At 34.8% G+C, this 25,712-nt stretch overlaps 1 protein-coding gene across 5 annotated transcripts in view; it reads left to right on the plus strand.

The window, feature by feature from the left end:
- Positions 1–25,712, plus strand: part of Ars2 (arsenic resistance protein 2) — a 394,921-nt gene that overhangs the window by 343,390 nt on the left and 25,819 nt on the right. For all 5 annotated transcript variants that reach the window (XM_090407032.1, XM_090407029.1, XM_090407033.1 and 2 more), the window contains 2 exons: positions 17,652–17,805; positions 23,013–23,196. In XM_090407032.1, coding sequence (XP_090263158.1) covers positions 17,652–17,805; positions 23,013–23,196 — 338 coding nt within the window. The remainder of the gene's footprint in view (positions 1–17,651; positions 17,806–23,012; positions 23,197–25,712) is intronic.

Below are 25,712 nucleotides of genomic sequence, written 5' to 3' on the forward strand. Positions count from 1 at the left end.
TAGCCAACTTTTATTTAGAACATTTAGAAAAAGTCCTCTTGCTCCATCGCCCCAACCTGAATCGTAATGACTGTATATCTATATCAAAAATCTGGGAAAGTCTAATCAAGATTACTCATTAATTAATTTTTTTTTTTTAATAGCAAATTCAATCATGTTTCTACTTCAAAATATTCCGTTTCATACTTAGTGATATAACATCATGCAGCGTGTTCTAATTTTAACGATCTATTGTTAGCATTCTAGCTTGTATTTTTTAAACTGTTTTTGTAATACCACTGACGATGGTCTGCTATTTCCAGACCGAAATATTTGGTTAAATAAATATCTTTCTTGTGATTACGTGATTATATCATTCATTAAAATAAAGGAATTAATAAAGAATACAAAACTGAAGATAAGGGTAACCTGATTATCTCTAATAATTGCATAGAATTATTTGAAGCTGTTAAATGTGGCAGCCACTGAGATTAATGTAGTGTCAGATAGTTTTCAGTGACAGAAGATGTAAAAGCACTAGAAACCTGAAATTTGAAAAATCAGTTAGATCGAATGAGATAAGACAGAAATTTTACAGTGATTGCACTGCCTAATATTGGAAGGCTTGATGAGAAGATTAAACCCTAGAGAAGTGAAGTAAAGTTCTCATTGTATCAATTCACAAAAACAAAACTGAAAGTGAGAATTATAAAGGAATTCATTACAAAGTGATACAGGAAAGATTTACACAAGAAGATGAGAAACAAACTGCTGAAAGTAAAGCTTAAAAGATACTGAAAATTTAGGCCAGACAACAGTTTTGAAGACTACATTTTTCTTTACAATCTTCTTCTTCTGCAGCTTCTCCCACATAAGTGGTGTTACTGTTGATGATGAGTCTCCTCCACATCCTCCTGTCTTCACCACATCCAAGTTCTTCATCCTCAAGTCCTCTTCTACCAGCTCCCTCCATCTCTTCTTTGGCCGCCCACGCTTCCTCCTTCCTTGCATATCCATCTGCATGACCCTTCTTCCCACATATTCGTCCTCCCTCCTCATCACATGACCAAACCATCTCAACCTTGCCTCCTGTATCTTCGCCCCTAAGTTTGTAACTTTCACTGTTCCCCTCACATAGTCATTTCTCAGACGATCCTTTCTGGTCACACCGCACATCCACCTAAGCATTCTCATCTCTGCTACTTCCATCCTGCTGATGTTATTTTTCCTCAGGGCCACAGTTTCTATAGTATATGTCATAGCTGACCTCACTACTGTCCTATAGATTTTGCCTTTCAGATTGATCGGCACCCTCTTATCGCATAACACTCCAGCCATCTCCCTCCAGTTCCTCCGACCCGCTTGTATCCTGCATCTCACTCTTCTCAGCTCCTCCATCTTCTTCGACTGTTGAACCTAAGTATCTAAAGTCCCTCACCTTCCTGATGACATTTCCTTCCAGCTCCAGGTCTGTCTTACTTTTGCTCAGTCTCATACCTCTCTCTTCCAGTACTTTTCTCCATCTTTCCAGTTTAGTTCCCACTTCTTCTCTTGAGAGTACATTTTTCTTTACAATAAATAGTCTAAATAATTAAAAGATACAATGTTTTATTATACCTACATAAGGCTTCTTCATGAAGATGCCTTATGTAGGTATATATGGTAAAAGATTAGAAAGGCGACAAACCATCATGAAGTATGTAGGATTTTAATCAGTTATATTTAAAATTAGTTAAAATTAATTAAAATGAGTTAAAATCTGACAAATTAATACTAGGATTTAAGTGTTTAGGATCCAAATGACATTTCTAAAGATTCCCAGGTTTTTCTTTCAGTTTTTGCATAACAGTGGTGAAAGTCATCAAGTTTTATGAAATGAACAGTTCCAATTCATTTCATAAAGCTTGATGACTATCTGTTGTGGGGTATCTTGGGGATCAGCTGAAGAGAGTACATGAGACGATAGGGCTGAGGACTCACTTCATTTGATATCTCTAATATGCCTCTGTAATGCATTGTCCAATGGATTTCTCAGCCATTCTGAGTATGGTGTCTTGCAGTCACACCACACTTGGTAAGCTCCTGAATATTTCAGACAGTTCTGTCAAGGTTTTTACTGACAAAAGTTTACCAACTGTGGTGTGACTGCAAGACAAGATTGGTACAATCAACATAAGAAGCCTGAATGGCAAAGAAATGGAGCTAGCTGAGGAATTAGATAAGTACCAGATCGACATAATAGAGGTGACTGAAACAAAAAAGACCAAAACTGGTGAGATCTTTCTCAGCAATAAATACAAAATGTTATATTCAGGCAATGACAATCAAGGAAAAGAAGGAATAGCCATAGCATTCAACACAAAATACGAGGCTAATCTTCTTGAATGGTAGTCAGTCTCAAGTAGAGTAATGTGGGCAAATATGAGAATGGGGAACTGGACAATGAGACTTATTTGTGCCTATGGTCCCACAGAAGGTTCTACTAAGGTAGAAGTGGAGGAATTTTTTGAGGCTTTAGAAAAAGCAACTGACACAATGAAAAAGGAAAAGTTGGTCCTTGTTGGGGATCTAAATAGCAGAGTAGGAAATGATTGTGAGACATACAAAAATATTTTGGGAAAATTTGGAGAAAAGAGCAAAGCTAATAATAATGGCAAATATCTGTTGGATTTCTGCTCAGGACATGGACTGGTTATTACTAACACCATGTTCCAACATAAAAATGCACACAAATTCACACGGAGAGAAGAGGCTAGGAATAAGAAAAGTCTCATTGACTATGTTATTGTTGATATTGATGTTTTCTCCCTGGTGCAGGACACCAGAGTGTACAGAGGATTTGAAATTGGAAGTGATCACTATTTAGTCTTGAGCAGGATAAAATTGAATTTCATATTGAAAAGAATGACATGTAAGAAAGTTTTAAAGCGAATAAAAGTTGAGCAGCTCTCAGATGTGAACTGTAGATTAAAATACAGAAAGATTATTGAAAAGAAAATGAAAGAGTTTGAGAACAGGAATCAAACCTTGGAGATTCAGTGGCAGACTCTGAAAAAAAGATTGATTGATTCTGCCAGAGAGGCATGTGGTGAGGTTGTGTGCAAGGATAAAAAAATCAGAACTCCCTGGTGGACACAGGAAGTTAAAGAGGCAGTGAAGGAAAAGAAGAAAGCATATCAAATGTTCCTGGCAAATAAGTCAGCTTTTATTCTTACAGAATATAGAGACAAATGTAAGAAAGCTAAACAGTGTGTAAAACTAGCTAAACAAAAGTCATGGGAGGACTTTGGTAAGAATATAGAAAATAAATATCAAGAAGGTGGCAAAATATTCTGGAGGTTGTTGAAGAAGCTTGGGAATGGAGGAAAGAGTGCTGTAAAAGGAGTTAGAGATGATAAAGGTGATATGAAAACAGGAGAAAAAGATATCCTTGAAGTATGGAGTAATTACTTTGAAAAACTGCTAAATGAAACAAGCAGTGATGACAGCACAGTGATAAAAAGCACTGACCAGCCATGCAGTCAGGAATACATATCCATACTTGAAGTAGAAAAAGCCATCAAAGGCTTGAAATGTGGAAAGGCAGCAGGAGTAGATGATATTCGACCAGAAATGCTGAAGTATGGTGGTATAAGAGTCTTACAGTGGCTGCACTGCATAGTTCAGAAAACCTGGACAGAGGGGCGAATTCCCAATGATTGGAGTAGAGCTCTCATAGTACCCATATATAAAAAGGGAAATAAAACTGAATGTGAGAATTACAGAGGTGTTTCCCTACTGAGTGTTCCTGGCAAGATCTATGCAAGTATACTTGAGAAAAGGTTGAGAAGAATTGTGGAAGAAAAGCTTGGTGAAGAACAAGCTGAATTCAGGCCAAATAGAAGCTGTCAGGATCAGATCTTCACTTTACGACAAATAGTCGAGAAAGCATGGGAATATTACAAAGATCTGTATTTAAGTTTTGTCGATTTGGAAAAGGCATATGACAAGGTGCCAAGAGAGAAGCTATTCAATACGCTGCAGTTATATGGTGTCAATGGGGCATTATATCAAGCAATACTTAGTCTTTATTTGAGTTGTAAGTCAGCAGTTAGAATTGAAGGAAGTACAGGAAGATGGTTTAATGCTAAATCTGGTGTGAGACAAGGATGTACATTATCCCCTCTGTTAATCATTATCTATATGGATCACATTATGAAGGAAAGTGGTATTAAATCTGATATCAAAATTGGAGATGTTAATGTCAGCTCTTTGCTTTATGTGGATGATGTTATACTTCTAAATAAATCCGCTACAAGTCTGCAAGATTCTCTGACTAAATTGAATAGCTGTTGTAATAGATATGGTATGAAGGTCAGCAATAAAAAGACAAAGACAATGAAAATAGGCAGAATCATTGAAAATGTCAACTGTGTTGTGAATGGAGAACCTGTGGAACAAGTAAAACATTTCAGCTACTTAGGCACGATTTTTACTGAAGATGGTAAATTAAATATAGAAATAGACAACAGAATCAGCAAAGCTGGTATGGTGGGAAGTCAATTGAATAAATTCATATGGAATAAGAGAGAAATTAGTCAGAACACTAAATTAGCTGTATACAAGACAGTGTTCAAACCAGTTTTAACTTATGGATCTGAGAGCTGGGTCAGAAGTAAAACACTTGACCAAAGACTAGAGACCGCAGATATGAGAGTCCTGAGAAAGATTAGAGGCGTGAACAGATGGCATCAATGGCAATATCACATTAAAAATGAGGATATTAGAAAAGAACTTGACATTGTCAGCATCCAGGAATGTGTTAGCAAAGCTAATCTCAGGTGGTATGGTCACTTAAATAGAATGGGAGAGGAAAAATTAGCAAAACAAGTGTCCTGTGCCAGGTTGGCAGGAAAATGACCCAGAGGAAGACCAAGATATAGGTGGATTGATACGGTACAAAGTGCCTTAGACAATAGAAATATAAGATCTGATAATGTTGGAGTCTTGACAAGTAACAGACTGATTTGGCGGAAAATTGTAGATAGGAAGTTAGTAATGATATAATTTTTTCATGTAGTACTGTCATATCCTGTACACCTCTTGAGGGTACATGGCAGGAATTTGATGATGATGGTGGTGTGGTGAGGATGATAATTTTAACAGACTTGCTAATGTTTGGTGTGTTATATGTTCAAGAACTATAGTTACCAACCGAATGGCATTACCTTCTTGGGTATTTATTTTTAGGTAATGAAGGGGAGGAAAGTTTTTCTTCTCTCTCTCTCTCTCTCTAAATTCACTTTAGCAAACCTACTTTGCAGTATAACAAACTTTTTTTGTGGTCCTTATAGGTTTGTTATAGTGGTTGGCTGCTGTAGCTGTACCTTCAGTGAGGCCATAGGTAGAAATAAATCACATCGTGCAATATCATATTTTGTAATTTTGTCCATATCAGTCTTGAAATTGCATTCCATTCAAGAGCTTTATCTTTATATGTAGTATGAAATAACAGTTCCTACCTTTATTTTAATAAATATATAATAAATATTAAATAATATATGACTATAATAAATAAATTCATTATAGTCTAACCAAGTGGGAAAAAACTTCCAACATCCAGTTCCTACCTTTCCTTGATCTGTGCAAATATTTTATCTTTCTTATACATATAAATAGGCTTAAGTATTAAGTTTAAGGGAGATGGTAAATCCTGTATTATTCTACAGTCTCCTAAGAGACCTCAATAAGGGTTGAAACCAGTCTGGGTAGTGACCTCTTCTCATAATGTAAAACAATAATACATCTCTTAGGAGCTGCATTTTACATTATGAGAGAATATTAAGGATAGTGACGGAACTTGCTCCACCTTTGCTCCGAGTTGCCCTAGTGGTGTACTAACCAAGTGATTACTTACATTTGGGCTCGCCGATAGTTTTTCGGCATGAAACTCTAGGACTTCGATGGATTTCGATACGAGTTTCATACCCGGCTGTAGAATAATACGGGATTTACCATCTCCCTTAAACTTAACTTATGTCGCCGGTAAAATATCCTCTTGGCTCGTTATCGTAGGCTTAAGTATTATTAATTATTTATAATAGTGCTTTATTGTATAAACAACCAAGAGAGTCGAAAATAACTTCATTTATTGAACTTACTAATATTTCCCTGTTTTTTTTACCTAGCATTGTCAGAGCACAAATTATAAGTGTGAGAAGTTATAATTAGTAATAATTCAAATTATAACCAAAAAAGAATTAATGTTCTAACAAGGTCCCTCTGTGAGGCTGATAACCATGAAGTTAAATTTGAGAAGTCATGCTACCTGGTCTTGGAATGAATGTGTCCATATCTTTGGAAAATTAATGCGACCATATTTGTTGAGGTTAGGGGAGTGCTTCATAGCAGATGCTGATTCTAAAAATAGTCTCTCAGAACCTATAGCAACATCTGTGTAATACTAATGTCTTCCTCCATTTAATCCTATGGGAAGGAGTATCCAGAGCATGGTTTGCTAGTGTTGACTTGTTATACAGATGATTGGATGATATTTTTCTGTTCTTCAAAGTGGATGTTAACTGAATGCCAATCTGTTCAAAGTAGGCCAAACTGCAGGCACAAGGAACTTTATACACTCCATGATGTGCAAGAGAATGAAGTTGATCATCTTTCGGAAAGCAAATGAAAGTAACTAGCTGAATGAGTGGTTTAAAAGTATCATGGAGATCATATTTGTAGAGAACTTGAGCTATCTTTTCTGATGTGTCCTTAATATAGGGAATGGGAATAGTTTTAAAACTGTGATCTGTGTGTTGGTTGCAGGAAGAATGGTGATGTACGCAGTATTTTATTTATTTTATAGAGTTTCGTATAATTTATTTTATAGCTATTGTGCTCTGAAGATGCTGGGTAGAAAACCAGTGAAATATTAGGAAGTTTAGTAAATTAATTTTGTATTTACACTGCAAAGCACTATTATGAATTTATCTTTTTATTTAGGAGTCCTTTCTTTTCATATTTCATTTTGTCAAAATTATGGAGACTATTAACCTCTTATTTAGGAGGATATGACCAGTTTTATTGTCTCAATACCAATTGCCAGCAAACTGTTTCTGCAATGCTGTCAACACTTTCTACTTTCTTCATCTATTTTAAGATTGTACCATGCACTGTTGCCCTCATCCTGATGGAATAATGACAACATTTAAAGATAAAGCATCTTGGCATCAGTCTTCTCCTTCAAGTCTTATTTAGATGACCAATACACATCTCCTTCCCCTTACTATTCCACAACCCTCAACAAAATATACCTTCTCTGATCTTTTGACAGAAGAACATCAGAAAAATACTCAATACCTTCTTGCTTCCAGTAACATGTTCTCTTTATTTGGTTCACATTGGAGGAAAATGAACACATAACAGGAATATATATCAGGAATTAAAGATCGTCTGGAAGATGATATATGAGATAGTCCACAAAAAGGCAGGAAGTTTATCTTTTCTGGAGTATATATTTCCTTCTTTAATGACCACTTTAAGTGGTCATTAAAGCAGGAGCCATGGTGTAAAAAACAGTGAAACATAAACACAATGAAAAAGTTTAAACTGTTTAATTCATTTAATTAATCATCATCATCATCATCATCATCAAATTCCTGATACGTACCCTCAAGGGGTGTACAGGATATGATAATACTACATGAAAAAATTACATCATTACTAACTTCCTATCTACAATTTTCCTCCAAATCAGTCTGTTACTTGTCAAGACTCCAACATTATCAGATCTTATATTTCTATCATCTAAGGCACTTTTGTACAGTATAAATTCACCTATATCTTGGTCTTCCTCTGGGTCATTTTCCTGCCAACCTGGCAGAGAACACTTGTTTTGCTATTCTTTCCTCACCGATACTGTTTAAGTTTAACCACCTGAGATTTGCTCTGCTAATGCATTCCTGGATGATGACAATATCAAGTTCTTACTAATATCCTCATTTTTAATATGATATTGCCATTGATGCCATCTGTTCACACCTCTAATCTTTCTTAGGACTCTCATATCTGTGGTCTGTAGTCTTTGGTCAAGTGTTTTACTTCTGACCCAGCTCTCAGATCCATAAGTTAAAACTGGTTTGAACACTGTCTTGTATACAGCTAATTTAGTGTTTTGACTAATTTCTCTCTTATTCCATATGAATTTATTCAGTTGACTTCCTCCCATGTCAGCTTTGTTGATTCTGTAGTCTATTTACATATTTAATTTACCATCTTCATGAACTAATAAAAATCGTGCCTAAGTAGTTGAAATGTTTTACTTGTTCCACAGGTTCTCCATTCACAACACAGTTGACATTTTCAATGCTTCTGCCTATTTTCATTGTCTTTGTCTTGTTATTGCTGACCTTCATACCATATCTATTACAACAGTTATTCAATTTAGTCAGGGAATCTTGCAAACTTGTAGAGGATTTATTTAGAAGTATAACATCATCCGCATAAAGTAAAGAGCTGACATTAACATCTTCAATTTTGATATCATGTTTAATACCACTTTCCTTCATAATGTGATTCATAAAAATAATGAATAACAGAGGGGATAATGTACATCCTTGTATCACACCAGATTTAATATTAAACCATCTTCCTGTACTTCAGTTCTAACTGCTGACTTACAACTCAAATAAAGACTAAGTATTGCTTGATATAATGTCCCATTGACACCATATAACTGCAGCGTATTGAATAGCTTCTCTCTTGGCACCTTGTCATATGCCTTTTCCAAATCGACAAAACTTAAATACAGTTCTTTGTTATATTCCCATGCTTTATCAACTATTTGTCGTAAAGTGAAGATCTGATCCTGACAGCCTCTATTTGACCTGAATCCAGCTTGTTTTTCACCAAGCTTTTCTTCCACAATTCTTCTCAACCTTTTCTCAAGTATACTTGCATAGATCTTGCCAGGAACACTCAGTAGGGAAACACCTCTGTAATTCTCACATTCAGTTTTATTTCCCTTTTTATATATGGGTACTATGAGAGCTCTACTCCAATCATTGGGAATTCGCCCCTCTGTCCAGGTTTTCTGAACTATGCAGTGCAGCCACTGTAAGACTCTTATACCACCATACTTCAGCATTTCTGGTCGAATATCATCTACTCCTGCTGCCTTTCCACATTTCAAGCCTTTGATGGCTTTTTCTACTTCAAGTATGGATATGTATTCCTGACTGCATGGCTGGTTAGTGCTTTTTATCACTGTGCTGTCATCACTGCTTGTTTCATTTAGCAGTTTTTCAAAGTAATTACTCCATACTTCAAGGATATCTTTTTCTCCAGTTTTCATGTCACCTTTATCATCTCTAACTCCTTTTACAGCACTCTTTCCTCCATTCCCAAGCTTCTTCAACAACCTCCAGAATATTTTGCCACCTTCTTGATATTTATTTTCTATGTTCTTACCAAAGTCCTCCCATGACTTTTGTTTAGCTAGTTTTACACACTGTTTAGCTTTCTTACATTTGTCTCTGTATTCTGTAAGAATAAAAGCTGACTTATTTGCCAGGAACATTTGATATTCTTTCTTCTTTTCCTTCACTGCCTCTTTAACTTCCTGTGTCCACCAGGGAGTTCTGATTTTTTTATCCTTGCACACAACCTCACCACATGCCTCTCTGGCAGAATCAATCAATCTTTTCTTCAGAGTCTGCCACTGAATCTCCAAGGTTTGATTCCTGTTCTCAAACTCTTTCATTTTCTTTTCAATAATCTTTCTGTATTTTAATCTACAGTTCACATCTGAGAGCTGCTCAACTTTTATTCGCTTTAAAACTTTCTTACATGTCATTCTTTTCAATATGAAATTCAATTTTATCCTGCTCAAGACTAAATAGTGATCACTTCCAATTTCAAATCCTCTGTACACTACTGTCCTGCACCAAAGAGAAAACATCACTATCAACAATAACATAGTCAATGAGTCTTTTCTTATTCGTTGCTTCTTCTCTCCATGTGAATTTGTGCACATTTTTATGTTGGAACATGGTGTTAGTAATAACCAGTCCATGTCCTGAGCAGAAATCCAACAGGTATTTGCCATTATTATTAACTTTGCTCTTTTCTTCAAATTTTCCCAAAATATTTTTGTATGTCTGACAATCATTTCTTACTCTGCTATTTAGATCCCCAACATGGACCAACTTTTTCATTGTGTCAGATGCTTTCTCTGAAGCATCAAAAAATTCCTCCACTTCTACTTTAGTTGAACCTTCTGTGGGACCATAGGCACAAATAAGTGTCATTGTCCAGTTCCCCATTCTGATATTTGCCCACATCACTCTACTTGAGACTGCCTGCCATTCAAGAAGATTACCTTGTATTTTGTGTTGAACACTATGTCTACTCCTTATTTTCCTTGATTGTCATTGCCCGAATATAACATTTTGTATTTATTGCTCAGAAGATCTCACCAGTTTTTGTCTTTTTTGTTTTAGTTACCCCTATTTTGTCAATCTGGTACTTATCTAATTCCTCAGCTAGCTCCATTTCTTTGCCATTCAGGCTTCTTATGTTGATTGTACCAATCTTTAACTCTGGTGATATTGAGTTGGGGTGTGCTTTCAGATTTGTTCCAGTAGCTTAATTTTTACTGTTCGCCCTGGTTCCCTGGCGAAAACAACGGCGGCTTTGTTTAACCGGGCGATGCCCCAGCCAGTGTGAAATTTTGTTATGTTGTACCTCATTTTGTATATTGGTTTAAGCTAATAAGAATACAATTTGTCAGCTAAATCCCAAATTTCCAACTCATCCTCATTCGTTCAGTATCCAGGTAGATACCCAACAGGGTGCACCACGAGAGGTGAGGATTGGACATTAGGACAGAAGCCCTGGTCGGTTCTCCGCATTCCTTTAAAGGCTATGTGGAGTTCTGCTCTCAGTTATACAGCTTTGACCCTTAAGCACCCCATTTTAATTAATTAATTAACAGATGTTTAATTTTAAGCAGCACTAAACATCAGTACATTAAGAGAATAGTGGGAAATTCAGATGCAACAGATTATTACTTTATTGTAATCAGTTTATATTTTGAATGCAGTTATATATATACTAGAGGGTGAAAACTATTAGAAACTGGGTGAGATGGGTTAACTGGAAAACTATTTTATGCAATTGAAAATCTGATTTCCCAAACTTTGGCAATGGATTGTACATCATTATGATGATTTGGGCTTCCTTTGAAGAAATGTTAATATTTGAAGATACTTCAGTGAAGCAGGTTTGTATTATTCCAAAAGATCCTATGCCTAGTGTAAACTCCACTGGGCTAATCCAGATTTATGCAGTATAAACTACTAAATATAATACTGGTGTTCTGAGATTTATTTCTCAACTAAATGGCTTGTTTGAGCAAAATAGGTAAATTACAAAAACATGGACTTGATTAACATCTAGTTACAATTTAAGGGTACAGTATAGAAATCTTGTGGATATCATCTTGATTAGAGGAATCTTTAGAAAAACAGTCAAGTTTTTTATTTTTCGGGGGGGGGGGGGGTAGAGTAGTCATTGAGCAACGTCATTTGTTGTTTTTTCTCCAACAGAAAAGTTCAACATAAGTTGAACTTTTCTGTTGGAGAAATATTTCAGCAGGCCATGTGTTGTAAATTTGTTAATAGAGATTTAATTATTCCATGTTTTTGGCATTGATAAGTAGAGGATCAGTGTATATAGCATTCAGAGAACGTTTAAAAAAAATTAAAAACCAGCTAACGCCTTTTTATTCCCGTATGTAGGGAGTAGGCGAGGCCGTTTTTAGTCCTATCTAACTTTTGGAGACTGAGTGGGCAGTTCAATCTCCACTGGTATGCAATCAGAGATAGCTGGCCCAAGGCTATCACTAATTAAGCAACATGCAGTGAAGAGAGTCGACTCAACAAGTACTGCCATCTCGTGGTCCCTAACACTCTATTTAATGTCTGATATAATGTGGGTTCTATGGTCGATTTTCTTGAGTTTACAGGACGAAAAACCCGAGTTTCCGGGAGAAAAAACCCGCTTGCCTGTGCCAGAGATCGACTAACTTGGGAACCAGTCGAAAAAAGGCTTAGAAAAATTTCCTCTAGTCGCCGACTAGATTTGAAACCAAGAAGTCTTCTTTCGTGCGGTTAAGTGCCGTGGTGTACAAAAGCCACATTCACTGAGCTACACAGAGAAAGTGAGTTGCAATAAACTAGTGTGAAAGAGAATTATCAATTTCATATTGAAGTGAACATCTAAAAAGGATGATTGTTCTTTGTGATTCCATTTCAAGAAATCCTAGAATAAAGATGACTAGTTTTTTGTAGAAATACTCGAGTTTTTGATCTGTATATTTCTAGTAGTAAAATGTCATGTAATACATCCTTAAAGCTAGTTTTTGATATATATATAACTTGATATTTTTATTTCTAAACATTTTTAAAATAGTTTAGGGAAAAGAACAGATTAAGGAAAAACAGTTGTTCCTTCAGCTTGTTTATAAAGTTTATTCTTCTGGTGAAATATCTGAATTGACAAATTTGAATAGCTTCATATCAGAATGGTCTAATTTGTCTAATTTTTTTTGCGAGAAATTCTGTAGTATTTTTGATATACGAATTTGATTGACCAGCAAGAGAATGTTAGTTAAGTATATGGTAATTGTATAACTAGGACTGCCAAAAGAATCAACTGTTGATCCCAGAAGGTATAGCATGATATGACTGATCTAATGAAGGAATTTATTATGTTCATAAATTTAAATATTGCTGAGATCTGTAATGTGATCTTGTAGAAGGTTATTCATTTTTTTGATGATTGTATACATTGGAATCCATAACTACAAAGAGCTGTTTTTATGCACTTTGGTGTTAACATGACTTTTTTGTAGAGCTTTTAGAACTAGGATGATAGCTTCAGCAACTTCGAACCATAACTTACCACTACAAAGATGAGTAATATTGCATTTTATATTTTGGAGAAAAGATATGGAAAATGTTTTGGAACCATAAAGAACTGTAACCCTGGAAAAGTACATTTAGTTCACATCTGTTGATGGGTAATTGAAAATCACTCTGGAAATCCCACAGGTTCCATTACATCAGAGAAAATCTCCCTATCTATTTCACCATATAGCTAACACCCATGCTTTGATTGCATGTGTGTAACCATGATCAAAGGATATGACTCTCATCAGGAGAAAGTTTTGCTTTTTTGGCCTTTTTAAAATTGGATTTTCACCTATTAATAACATTTTATGTGGACATTGTTATACAAAGGAAAGATTTAAAAAAAAATAGAAAAAATATCAAGAAAAATATAAAGAGTAGTGATACTGAACATGTTATGAGGATGGGCAGGCTTGTTGAATCTTTTGAATAATGCTCCCATTGAGATTTGGTCCATTAGAGTTTTCTTTATTAATTTACACAGCTTTTGTTTACATTTTCAATATTCTTACTCATTTGGTTTTGATTTTATCTTTCAAAATCTGTCTCATCATGACGTTTGTCATATTCTGAGTTCCACACACACACCAACTTTTGATATTCCTCGGTTTCATGTTTCTCTGTAAATTCAAAATTTTTTAATTTCAGAAACATCCTTACCAGATACATTTTTACATTTATTTGGTATAATCGTAGGGATCCAAATAGTTTAAAAAAAATTGTACTAGGCTGCTATAAACTCAAGAGCATGCAAAGCAGAAAACTGAATTAGAATGATCAATCACATCATCTGCATGAGCTAAATGGTAGCAGTGCATTAATGTCTAGAAGCAAATCTGTAGAGCTAATTTTTGATGATTATTATTAGTGTTATTATAAAACAGACACTAAGTGAAGTTACATAAAAAAGAATGCCTATATATATGAAACGTAAGACAATCTTCCTAGATGATTCAGCAAACCATTGATTGTTTGGCTTTGTCATCTCTGTTTTTTATTATTATTATTATTATTATTATTATTATTATTATTATTCCTAACATGGAATTTAGGCCATGTGGCCTGTTCCGGTCTCATGCCATCTCTTTCTTGGTCTTCCGATTCTTCTTTTTCCACTTATTTTGTATCTGTATAATATTTTTGGTAGTCTGCTGTTGTCCATTCGATTTAAATGTTCTAGCCATTTTTGTTTATACTGTCTTATGTAGTGATTAATTGGTTTTGTTTTCAGGGATTGTAAGATTTCTTCATTTGTTTTGTGGTCCCACTTGGTATATCCAGCTGTTTTTCTGAGGAACTTCATTTCTGCTGTTTGAATTCGTTTTTCATCTTTCCTTTTCATGGTCCATGTTTCGCTTCCGTATAGTAGAGTTGGTTTTGACAAGACATTATATAGTCTGATTCTAGTGTGTTTTTGTACCAGGGATGGCTTAAATATATTATTTATTATGCCATTTACTTTGACAAAGTTTGATATTTTAGTGTCTGTCTTTTTCTTCTTCGTATGATAGATCACATCCCAAGTATCTGAAAGTGTTTACTTGTTCTAGTATTTTATTATCTATCACTATTTTACTTCTTATTGGGTTTCTCCTTTGAATGCCATTATTTTTGTTTTTTCTTTGGATATTGTCATATTATATTGCTTTGAGATATCATTTAGTGATTTTAATGATCTTTGTAAGTCATCTTCTGATGTAGCTAATACTATTTGATCATCTGCAAATGAAGATAGTGTATCTATCTTCATTTGCAGGGTCATTTGTATACCAAATGGGTTATGCTGTTTCCAGATTGTTATTATTTCATTTATATATATATTGAAAAGCAGAGGTGAGAGGGTACATCCTTGTCGTACCCCTCTTGATATATCTTTCCATTCTGAGGTGTGTTCTAATTTAACTGCTATTTTATTTCCTGTATATATTTCTTGAATAGATTGTAAAAGTTGGTTTGGTATGTTTAAATCGGTTAATATTTTAAACAATTTTTGTCTGCTAATTTTGTCAAAGGCTTTTTCATAATCAATAAATGCCACGTGTGTTTCTTTTTGAAATTCTCTTCTCTTTTCTATTAATAATTTTAAAGTAAAAATTGGATCCATGCAGGATCGGCCTTTTCGGAAACCGTTTTGTTCTTCTAGTAATTTGTTTTCTACAATGCTGCATAGTTTCTCTTTTAATATTCCTGCATATATTTTATATCCTGTATTCAGCAGGCTAATTCCCCTATAATTATTGCAATTGTCTTTATTTCCTTTTTTATATATTGGGATAATCAGTGCTTTTTTCCAAGAGTTAGGGGTTTTTCCAGACATCCAAACTATATTAAAAAATTTCAGAAGTCTTTCATTAAATTTTTCACCTGCATTTTTGTATAGTTCTATATTTATATTGTCTTCTCCTGGAGTTTTCCTATTTTTCAGTTCTAACATTGTGATATTTTCTATTAGGTCATTCTTTGTCTTATAAAATTTTAATTCATTGTTCTCATCTGTCCAGAGATTTTGGAAATTGGTCACTCATTTTTCTAAATCTATTGTTTGTATTTTTATCTTTTCTTTTATTTCTTTATTCATGTATTTTATTACTTTATAGGTTTTGGGTTGTGGCTTAAATAAATCCTTTTCTAGTTCTGTTACGAAATTGTTCCATCTTTCTCTCTGTTTTTTTCTTACTTCTTGTTTTGCAATTGCACTATTTCTTTTATACTCTATTTCTGCTTCTATTGTTTTGGAATTTAGCCATTTCTGGTAACTGTCCTTTTTGGTTTTTATTATATTTTCTATTTCTTTGTTCCAGTCTCGTAGTCCTCTTTTTCTAATCCATTTGTGCTTTATTCCTAAGATTTCTGTTGCTGCTTTTGTGAGAATTTGTTTCAAATTTTCCCATTCATCTTCTATGTCACTTGATTCATGTGTGGTTTCAGTTTTTAAGTTTGTGCATTTTTGATATTGTAGTCTAACTTGAGGATCCTGTAATGAAGAAATTTTGTAGCTTGGCTGGTAAGAATTTTCAATTTTATGTGTTTTTAGCCACTTTGGTTTAAAACGAATTTTTGCTGATACCATATAATGACCAGAGTTTAATTCAAAGCCTCGATATGCTCTTACGTCTAAAATTAACTCTGCTAATTTAAAATTTGTGATAATGTAGTTGATTACTGATTTGTATCCTCTGGCTGACCAAGTATATTTATGTATTTCCTTGTGTTTAAACATTGAATTCATTATTCTCATATTATTATAAATGACAAAATCGTGCAATCTGCGACCATTTTGATTACATGTATCTTCGCCAAATTTACCTGTGTTTGTTTTGTATTTTTTGTTTCCTATTCTGGCATTTAAGTCTCCTGCTAGCAGTAAATAGTCAGTTTTGTTTGTTTTATCTATGGCATTCTGTAATTCTTTATAAAATATATTACTGTCTTCTTCTTTTCCCTTTTCTGGTGCATATGCACCAATTATTGTTATGTGGCCTCTTAATGTCTTGAGTCTAATTTCTATTAGTCTTTCATTCAAATAGTTGTAATATACAATATTGTTCTTTAGGGATTTATGTACCATAATCATTATACCTGCTTTTGCTCTTTCTTCTTTTTTTACCCCACTGTAGATTTGTATATAGTTGTTTGTTTCTTTTGTACCTTTTTGTTTTTTCTTTGTTTCTGTTACTATACACATCTTTATGTTAGCTTGATTTAGTTGTTTATCAAGTTCTTCTTCTTTGTGTGCAATGCTTCTCACATTCCATATTGCAATCTTCATTATGTGTTCCTTTTTCCAATTTCGTTTACTGTTTCCTGGGTTGTGGTCTTTTCCCTGACAGTCCGTCCTGCTTTTCTTTGCATGAAACTTGAAAGTATTTTGAATTTCCCCAGGGCAGGTTACTAACCTGTCGCTGGGTAAGTCCAGTGGTAGGGCTGCTACCTAACGCCTTTGGACCGGCAGATCTAACAGCATTTACTCTGTTAGGGTGTTAAGGTTATACCGCCAATACTCGGTCATTTGTACTTTTAGAACAGGATGGACCACGGGAAGGTGAGGTTGACATTTGAGTGGGAGAGGCTATGTATTGCGCTTCACCACCCCTTCCACCCCATTATTATTATTATTATTTATTATTATTATTATTATTTATAAAAATAAAAATTAAAAAAAAAAACACCATAGCCAAGCGCCGTGGTGTGCAAACACCACATCCACTGAGCTACACAGGCTCTTTTTTATTTATTTATTTATTTATTTTTTATACTTTATAAAATTTTCATTCCTTTTAAACTTGGGTGTTGTTACTGCTGGGGGGGAGGAGGAAAAGACCTTTTTGTATTTCTTATGATTTTTAGCATTTCGGAATAACAGAATATTTTTAATAGCAGAACTGTAGTAGTAGTAGTAGTAGTAGCAGCAGCAGCTATATAAATGATAAACAATTAAAAAAAAAAGAAAAAAATTGAAATACTGCCTTAACCTATTTTACCAGTGAAGTAGAAAAGTTCATTCAGGCTAATACACAAGAACTTGCAAAAGACAAGTGGTTATGCCCGTTATGTTACTGCTGGGGGGGAGGAAAAGACCTTTTTGTATTTCTTATGATTTTTAGCATTTCTGAATAACAGAATATTTTTAATAGCAGAACTGTAGTAGTAGCAGCTATATAAATGATAAACAATTAAAAAAAAAGAAAAAAATTGAAATACTGCCTTAACCTATTTTACCAGTGAAGTAGAAAAGTTCATTCAGGCTAATACACAAGAACTTGCAAAAGACAAGTGGTTATGCCCGTTATCAGGGAAGAAATTCAAAGCACCTGAATTTGTTCGCAAGCATATATTTAATAAACATGGTGAGAAAACAGAAGAAGTAAAGAAGGAGGTAAGTATAAATGAATATGTAGAAAAATCCTATAATTCTAATTAACTGGGATCTAGATCCTTATTGAAAAACATCATGTTGATCCTCACTATATAAGAGACCCACTATAACAAACTGAAAAGCCCAACCAAAACCTTATAGGCACAGTGTTATAGCTAAAAGAAAGTGACTATAGCAAAACCATCCACCATTTATAAGTCATATTTTTATTATTATTATTACTTAACACCTCCAGGGAGTCCAAGACTCATCGAGAGAGGGTACCTACTTTACAACTCTCCATCTCTACCACTCTATCAACCGCAACTTCCTTCATCACCTACACCAATGCCATCTACCGCCAACCACCACCACCACCACCACTAGTATTTTCACAGACAATCACAAACATCCATACCCAGGGCAGGATTCGAACCTGCAGCCTTTTGGCTGGAGAGTGGATATGCTAACCAGCATCAATAATCATTAAATTTTTATGTCAATAATCAGTAAAAAAATTTAATGTCAATAATCAGTAAAGATGGACCAACCTCCATAGATTTGTTCAATGATTTCAACAATGCATTTTAGTTGGAAAGACCTGGATTTTAATCCTTTCTGGGATGTGAATTGCCTTTATTTGACCATCTTAGGGATGTAGTGCAACAAGTTGTTTATGACTAGGATTCATAGCCTTCTCTGGTGAAGTGCAGGAATTCAGCCTTGCTGAGCTGAATTACACTGTGAATGCTCACATGGTCACTTATGCTAAGATGAGTAATTAAAAAAAACTGATTATTAGTGTATATTCTGTTCATTATTTAATAATTAACTGAACTAAAAGGGTGGGGGGACATAATGTTCCTAAAAAGAAAGTTACTTTTCATCTAATTTCTGGTATGGAGACCACATGTTTCTAAACATAAATAGGTTTATTAAAATAAACAGTATAACCTGGCAAGTTTTGTAAGTTCAGACTTGGATCATGAGGAATACAAAACTTGCATAAAAAAAGACTAGAAAAAAAATTAACTACACAAGCAGATATTATCAGAACTTCAAAACTATTACATATAAACAAAATGACTAGAAAAAACAATTATATTAATTAATATGTAACCATTGGAACAATGCTAGTTGTTGCTATCATGTTATATGGCATAATGCATGTCATATATCAGTTCCATGGTTGTTAGAGTTTTGATGAATGCAGACCAAACTTCTTATAAGATTAAACCTTGGTTTATTTTGCTACATTGTGTAAGGGTACAGAGCAGTTCTGAGACCTCTTATGGTCTCAGAACTGCTCTGTACATAAGCTGTACATAAACTGCTCTGTTACTTTTTGTCCAAATAGGTATAAGTAGTTAGGTATGAAAGGAAGGGTTTCCTGGCCAACTAACAAACTTCCACCCATAGACTTTTTTTTCACTTGGCAAAGGTTAAGTATACACACAAATGTGACATCATTACATGAGTTAACAGGAAAATTAGAGACTGTTGTTTTACAGTTTCTCAAAAATTGACCATGCATGGCAAGCTACTTACAGGTTGGATGTATGCTTATCTACACATTGAGCTCATTGAATTCAACCCTCCAGATAAAACACGTCGTTCACAGTATTTGCTACTGCTTTTTCCCAGTAAATTTCTATCTCAGCCCTAATCTGTATCCCACACACACACACAGCACTGATGTCTCTCAATCTCTTATGTATGAGAACAATATATATATATATATTAAAAAAATAGCATTTAAAATACTGGTACTCTTTTGTGAAATAACTGTCTTTTGGAATTAATGTTGATGTCCCAAATGAGAACTGGACTCCTTATATATTGTGGAAAAAAAAGCATTCTGTTCCAAAATCCAGATGTGGACAAGAGAATGGTTTGCTTGGGACATATGCAAATTTACCTTACTACAACCGTGGGAAGTAGAAACAATTTTTGTTTCTTCTCAAGTGTGTACAGCAATGCCAGGTTAATCTTTATGTAACTTTTGTGTTGCAAGCCAGCAGTTAGAATTGAAGAAAGATACTAGAATAAATCAAGTGAAAGGATAAACTCTCACCAGTATCATTCATAATATAAGTTGCGCACATTGTAAATAGAAAGTAATGATAAACCTGAAGTTAAAATATTAGATATGTAAATTTCATTCTTTAAATATATGACTTGACCACAAGTCTTAGAGGCTGATTAACTAAATTGAATGACTGCTGTAGCAATTTCAGTATGAAAAATCAAGAATAATACTCTTTGCATATGATAAAATAGAAAAACAGAAAATGTTAGTTGCATTGCAACTAAAATGTCTAAAATTTTAGCTGCTTATAGAATTCTAGTTAATAGAACAGATCAACTGTAGAAATAAGTTATAGAATAAGTAAGGGTGGTGGGGAGGAGCCATTTGATTAGATTTATACAGAACAGAAAAATCAGGAATACATCAAATTAGTAGTATACAAAGTGGTTTCCAAACCATCATTCTTCAATCTTTTAACTGTGGGGCCTAAATTACAAATACAGCAGATTAATGGGTACCAAAATGGATAAAGGGGTAGTTCAGAATTTCTTCATTAATATTCATTAATTATTATCTTCTTCTTTGTCTTCCTTTTTCCCCTCTTTTACTTTGCAGTGTCGAGGGTTTATTAATCATCGGACCTCAAACTGTTTGCAGGATGTTGGTCAGCCCTACGCCCTGGTATATCCTATGTCCATAGTGTTGAGTTCTCAATGCCAGTTTTCCTGCTTTGCTGGATGAAAAAACCCTATTGTCCACTCCCAAGACCGGCTAACTTGGCTATGGCTGAGGAAGATCCTTCAGCTCCTCACGTCATCGACGGGAATCGAACACTCCTTTCCCCAGGCATATGGTTGTGAAGCACACAGCCACTAGGCTAACTACGCGGACATTAATTATTATTAATCTTTTATTTAATCAATAAGATTATAGCATTGTTATTATTTAATCAAAAACCTTGGAAGTTCAGTGTAATGAAAAGTTTGACTTGGCATGTCCTTTGGCTCATGAATTTTAGCACGTACGTACAAAGGAATTCGAAAAAACATTTTGCTTTTTCGAGGTCTGCATACCTCACTCACTCACTACTTTGAAAATGTTTCTCTTGCCGTTTGTAGAGGATTCATGAGTGGATCATACTGACCACAACACTTAAAATCATTTAACAAACCTCAGTATTTGGTTGGTTATTTTATTTTATTTTTTATTTTTTGGTGTGTGCGTGTTTGTGGGTGGGGAGTTAAGACCTGGGAATCACTGATATGAGAGTTCTGTGTAATATTAGTGAACAAGCATATCCCACTATGTTGTGCCTTATTCTAAATGATGTTAAAAAGGAACTATTATCATATAATAATAGACAATGCTGTCTTGACTAAATTTAACACACATGAACCACAGTAGTAGGTTTTTTTATTACGTAAATATTTCGTCCTAGGTATCTTAGGACATCATCAGTACAGTATGGCAATACTAGGAATGACAAAAGAAAGGGCACGTGCGTACAAAGGAATTCAAATTGTGTGCAGTAGCGCGTTGTGGCCCAAACTTAAATTAAGTTGAATTAAATTACTTAAATTAAATTAAAATTAATTACAGTTAAGTTATTATTTTACACAATTTTGTATGACAATTTCCCATACTTTAGGGATGGCAAGAACATCATTGCAGTTTAGATTTGGTCTGTGGAGTAGGGCTTCAGCACTTTCTTTATATAAACGTTCATATTTATGTGAAGATCTGTGTAGAAGTTTTGTCTTTTTCCAATGGATCTTGTGGTTTGGGTTTTCAACTCTGTGTTGAGCGAGGCCTGATTTATGCGGTTTGATGAGGCGGATATGGTCTTGATGTTCCGAAATGCGTTTAAAAACTGATCTGCCTGTCTGTCCAAAATAAGAGAGTTTACAGGAGCATGGAACCTCGTATACACCAGGTGAAAGCATAGGTGAAAGTTTGTCTTTAGGCGAGGGTAACAAGTTTTGGATCTGGTTGATGGGTTTGTAGATGGCAGCAAGATTGTATTTCTTCATAATTTTCGAGAGCCGTTCAGAGATGCCTTTGATATAAGGTATGGGAATCCTATAGGGTTGTTCTTGTCTAGGTTGAAGTGCAGAGAAATTGCTGATGATTTTTTGAGTTGTTTTGAGATTGTAACCATTTAGAGTGGCTGTGTTTTTGATTATTTCCAATTCTTGTTTTAGAGAATCCTCGGAGGAGCATAATCTGTGTGCTCTGGTTACCAATGACTTAATGATGCCAAATTTTTGAGAGGGATGATGAGCTGAAGTATCGTGAATGTAGCGGCCTGAAAATGTTGGTTTGTGATAGACAGGTGGAGATGGAACCGTCTTCTTTTCTTTGGATGTGTAAATCCAGAAAGGGGATGCCTTGTGGGGATTCTCTTTCTAATGTAAATCTGATGTGAGGATGAAGAAGGTTGATTTTTTCCTAAAAACTGAAGTAGCTCTTGTTCGGAATGACTCCAGACTGTGAAGATATCATCGACATATCGAAGCCAGAGTTTGGGTTTGAATGCGAGGATTTTTTCTTCGAGATGTTCTATAAATAAATCTGCCAAGTTGGGTGACAAGGGAAGAAGGAAGGAAGACGAGGGAACATTGCTGTTCCCTCCTCTTGCTTGTAGATTTTTCCTTTCCATGTGAAGTAACAGAAGTGATAACAAATTTTAAAAGTTCAATAATGTCCGACGGAAATTTTTGATGAATTTAGTCATGAATTCTCCACTAGTTTCTCTATATAATCAAATGCTGTCTTAGAATAGCTTTGTTTACACATTCATGAATGTGCAAGATTAGCAAAACTGAGTTAAAAAGGAAGAGAAAGGGGCCCAAAGAAGAAGAACATGAAAGTATAGCTAATCAGATTTAACAGTTTGAAAGAAAACTGACGAGAAACAATTTTCTTACAAGCAGCTTCAGGAAAAGTTAAGGAACATGATTTTAGATTGTCTTGTTTTTAACCTTAACCCAACTTTGCTGTTTGTTTTGTCTTCATTGAATTTTCTTAGCACATTTTAAATTATGCTTTAATTGTTGTTGTTGTATAATTAGCTTCTTTCATTTTTCATGTTATTTTCTTAGTAACTGTCTGTGTGGGGTTATTAGGAAAATTCTTGTAAAAACATCCCTTGACCATGGCTACTTTTATAAAATTTTACAAGCATGCTATTTTATTATAGGTGGAATATTTTAATAATTACTTAATGGATCCAAAGCGGCCACAGCTTCCTGAACATCCTTCTAACAGAAATGCTGGTAATCGAGAAATGCATGGTATGGGACCCTTTCATGGAGCAGGCTTTCATCCCCCTCTTCCTTATGCTGGATATGGTCCTAGAGGACCACCCGGACTTCCATTTCAAGGTTAGCAGAAATTAAAAAAAAAAAAAAAAAAAACTGATAATGTGGAATAATAAGATCCTAATGGGTAAAATTTAGTATGCTATATGAGAGTTAATTTTTTGAAATAACTTTCTTTGCTGTTCGTGAAGCATTTAAATCCCACAGTGATGTAAGCACAAGTAGACATTGCCGACTCTGAGTTCACAGGTAAAACCTGTTACTTGGAAGTTTAATACACTGACAGATTTTCATATTTAGGTCACTTCAAGTTTTGTGTGTATGCGTGTGCACCATGCTGGTGGATATATTAATGTATCATTATTTGTTTATTGTTAATAGTTCTCCAGTTCTGTTCATTAAATTGCCACATTTACTCCACATAAACTTCAATTTCTTTAACAAGTGTCCAGGAATGAACAAACATAAGTAACTATGTAATCCCTTACAAATAACAGTTTATCTGTGAGGATGATCCTAATCTCAAGTTCAAGATTTTTGATGAAGAATAATTGTACTAATATTTATTCAAAGCCTGTTAATATTTCTGAAAGTTATGTGAAGTACCTGAAAAAAAATGGTAGCAAAGTTTGAAAATGGTAAATACCTAAGTATGTTGAATTAACCCAAAGTATTCCATTTGTATCCATGTATACACCCACACATACCAACTCTTGCATGCATTGACATTAGTTCTTTTATCTTTGCTACATCAAATGAAAGTCCTGATGTTAAATGCATTTATTGACAAATGTGGGCAGTCTGTTGGGAAAAGAAGATGATACTGAGAATTCTTCGAAATGTTTATTATTACTATTAGTAGATAGACAGGAATGCAAGATGTTGAATGCAGATGAAATTGCAGTCAGAGTTATGAATGTTACAGAGAAAGCAGAAGAGCATGATTGATAAGATAATAGAATTCTTCACAGCTCTGACAAGTGCTTCATAATTATAAACAAAAGATTAGAATAGCGCTTAGTAAGAATTAGGGCAATAAGAAACACGATGAGGTATTCTTGGGGGGGGGGGGGTGAAAGAACAGGAATGGGTGAGAAATGATGTGGTGATGTACAGTGATTCCATGAACAGGTGTATATTCAGATTAACATGTAATGAAAGAATGTTTCTGGGTGCAAAGATTTGAAAAAGTTACATGAAGTAATTGGTGAGGTGGAAGATTGGATTTGTGTTTTGCAGAGCAAATGACTAAAGGAGATAATTATTATATTAGAGAAAATAATGAAGGGAAAAAAAAAAAACGTTTTGGCAAGATATAATAGGAGTGAACTGAGATGGAGATATTGGGAATTTTGTGGGAGAAGTGATATGCAGATGTTGTATAGAGTGATTTTCATGGTCAGAAAGATTTGTTCTTACAGGATAGGTAGAACCTGGATGTATTTGTGTTAGATCAAGTTGTTCAAACATCCACAGGATAACTAAATATTTGTTAGGATGATTGCATGCATGCCTGTATGTACATCTTAAGGTGGGTGGCCAAAATTGTGATAATGCTAACAAAGAGAAGGAGAATGATAATATAGAAGGGATGACCCCAAGAATGATGGGACTAATATTGTCAGACAAGAAAAGTGATGGATGCAGTTGAAAGTTTATTTTTCACTTGGTTAGAATATAATAAATTTAATTTAATCCTTTATCCAAGTGTGAGCAAACAAAGTTTGCGCCTGAAAGTATCTTCAGGACTGGGGTAAGGTGGTACAACACCAGGGTGACTCCATTGCAAAGGTGGAGCAAGCTACCCACACTCCTATCTCAGTATCTCCCATAATGCAAAACACATCTCCTTGCAGATATGTCTAATGTTATGCATTAAGGGAAGGGCCACTACCCAGACTAGTTTCGACCTTTATTGAGGTCTCTTCAGTGGGAGCCAGGCCCAAGTGGAGATACCAGTCAGAAGCATTAGCAAGGTCAAGGTGGCACACCAATTGGCAACTTCTATAGGTAGAGATGACCTTGCTAATGCTTCTGACTGGTATCTCCACTTGGGCCCGGCTCCCACTGAAGAGAGCTCAATAAAGGTCGAAACTAGTCAGGGTAGTGACCCTTCCCTTAATGCATAACATTAGACATATCCGAAAGGAGATGTGTTTTGCATTATAGGAGATACTAAGATAGGAGTGTTGGTAGCTTGCTCCACCTTTGCAACGAGTTGCCCTGGTGTTGTATCACCTTACCCCAGTCCTGAAGATACTTTCAGGCGCAAACTTTGTTTGCTCACACTTGGAAAAGGATTAAACTAAATTTATTATATTATGATGGATGCAGCATTGGCCAAAGGAATCAATGCAAGCTGCTTATTTGAACACATTGGGTTTTAAGACTTGAATATCTCATCAATCTGGTGATTGCCTTTCATTTATGTATGTGTGTTCAATAATTACCATAGGAATAAAGACGAGGAATTCTTAGTATTGTCAAACATAATAGCATTAAAAAAATTATTGGCTATAGTATGACCTAGTTGACAGCTATGCAAAAATGATGCAGGTAATGGTATAGCATATTCAAGG

This window comes from Typopeltis vanoorti, chromosome 17, assembly GCF_054136105.1.
Source record: "Typopeltis vanoorti isolate ZY-2024b chromosome 17, IOZ_Tvanoo_1.0, whole genome shotgun sequence".
Lineage (NCBI taxonomy): Eukaryota > Metazoa > Arthropoda > Arachnida > Uropygi > Thelyphonidae > Typopeltis > Typopeltis vanoorti.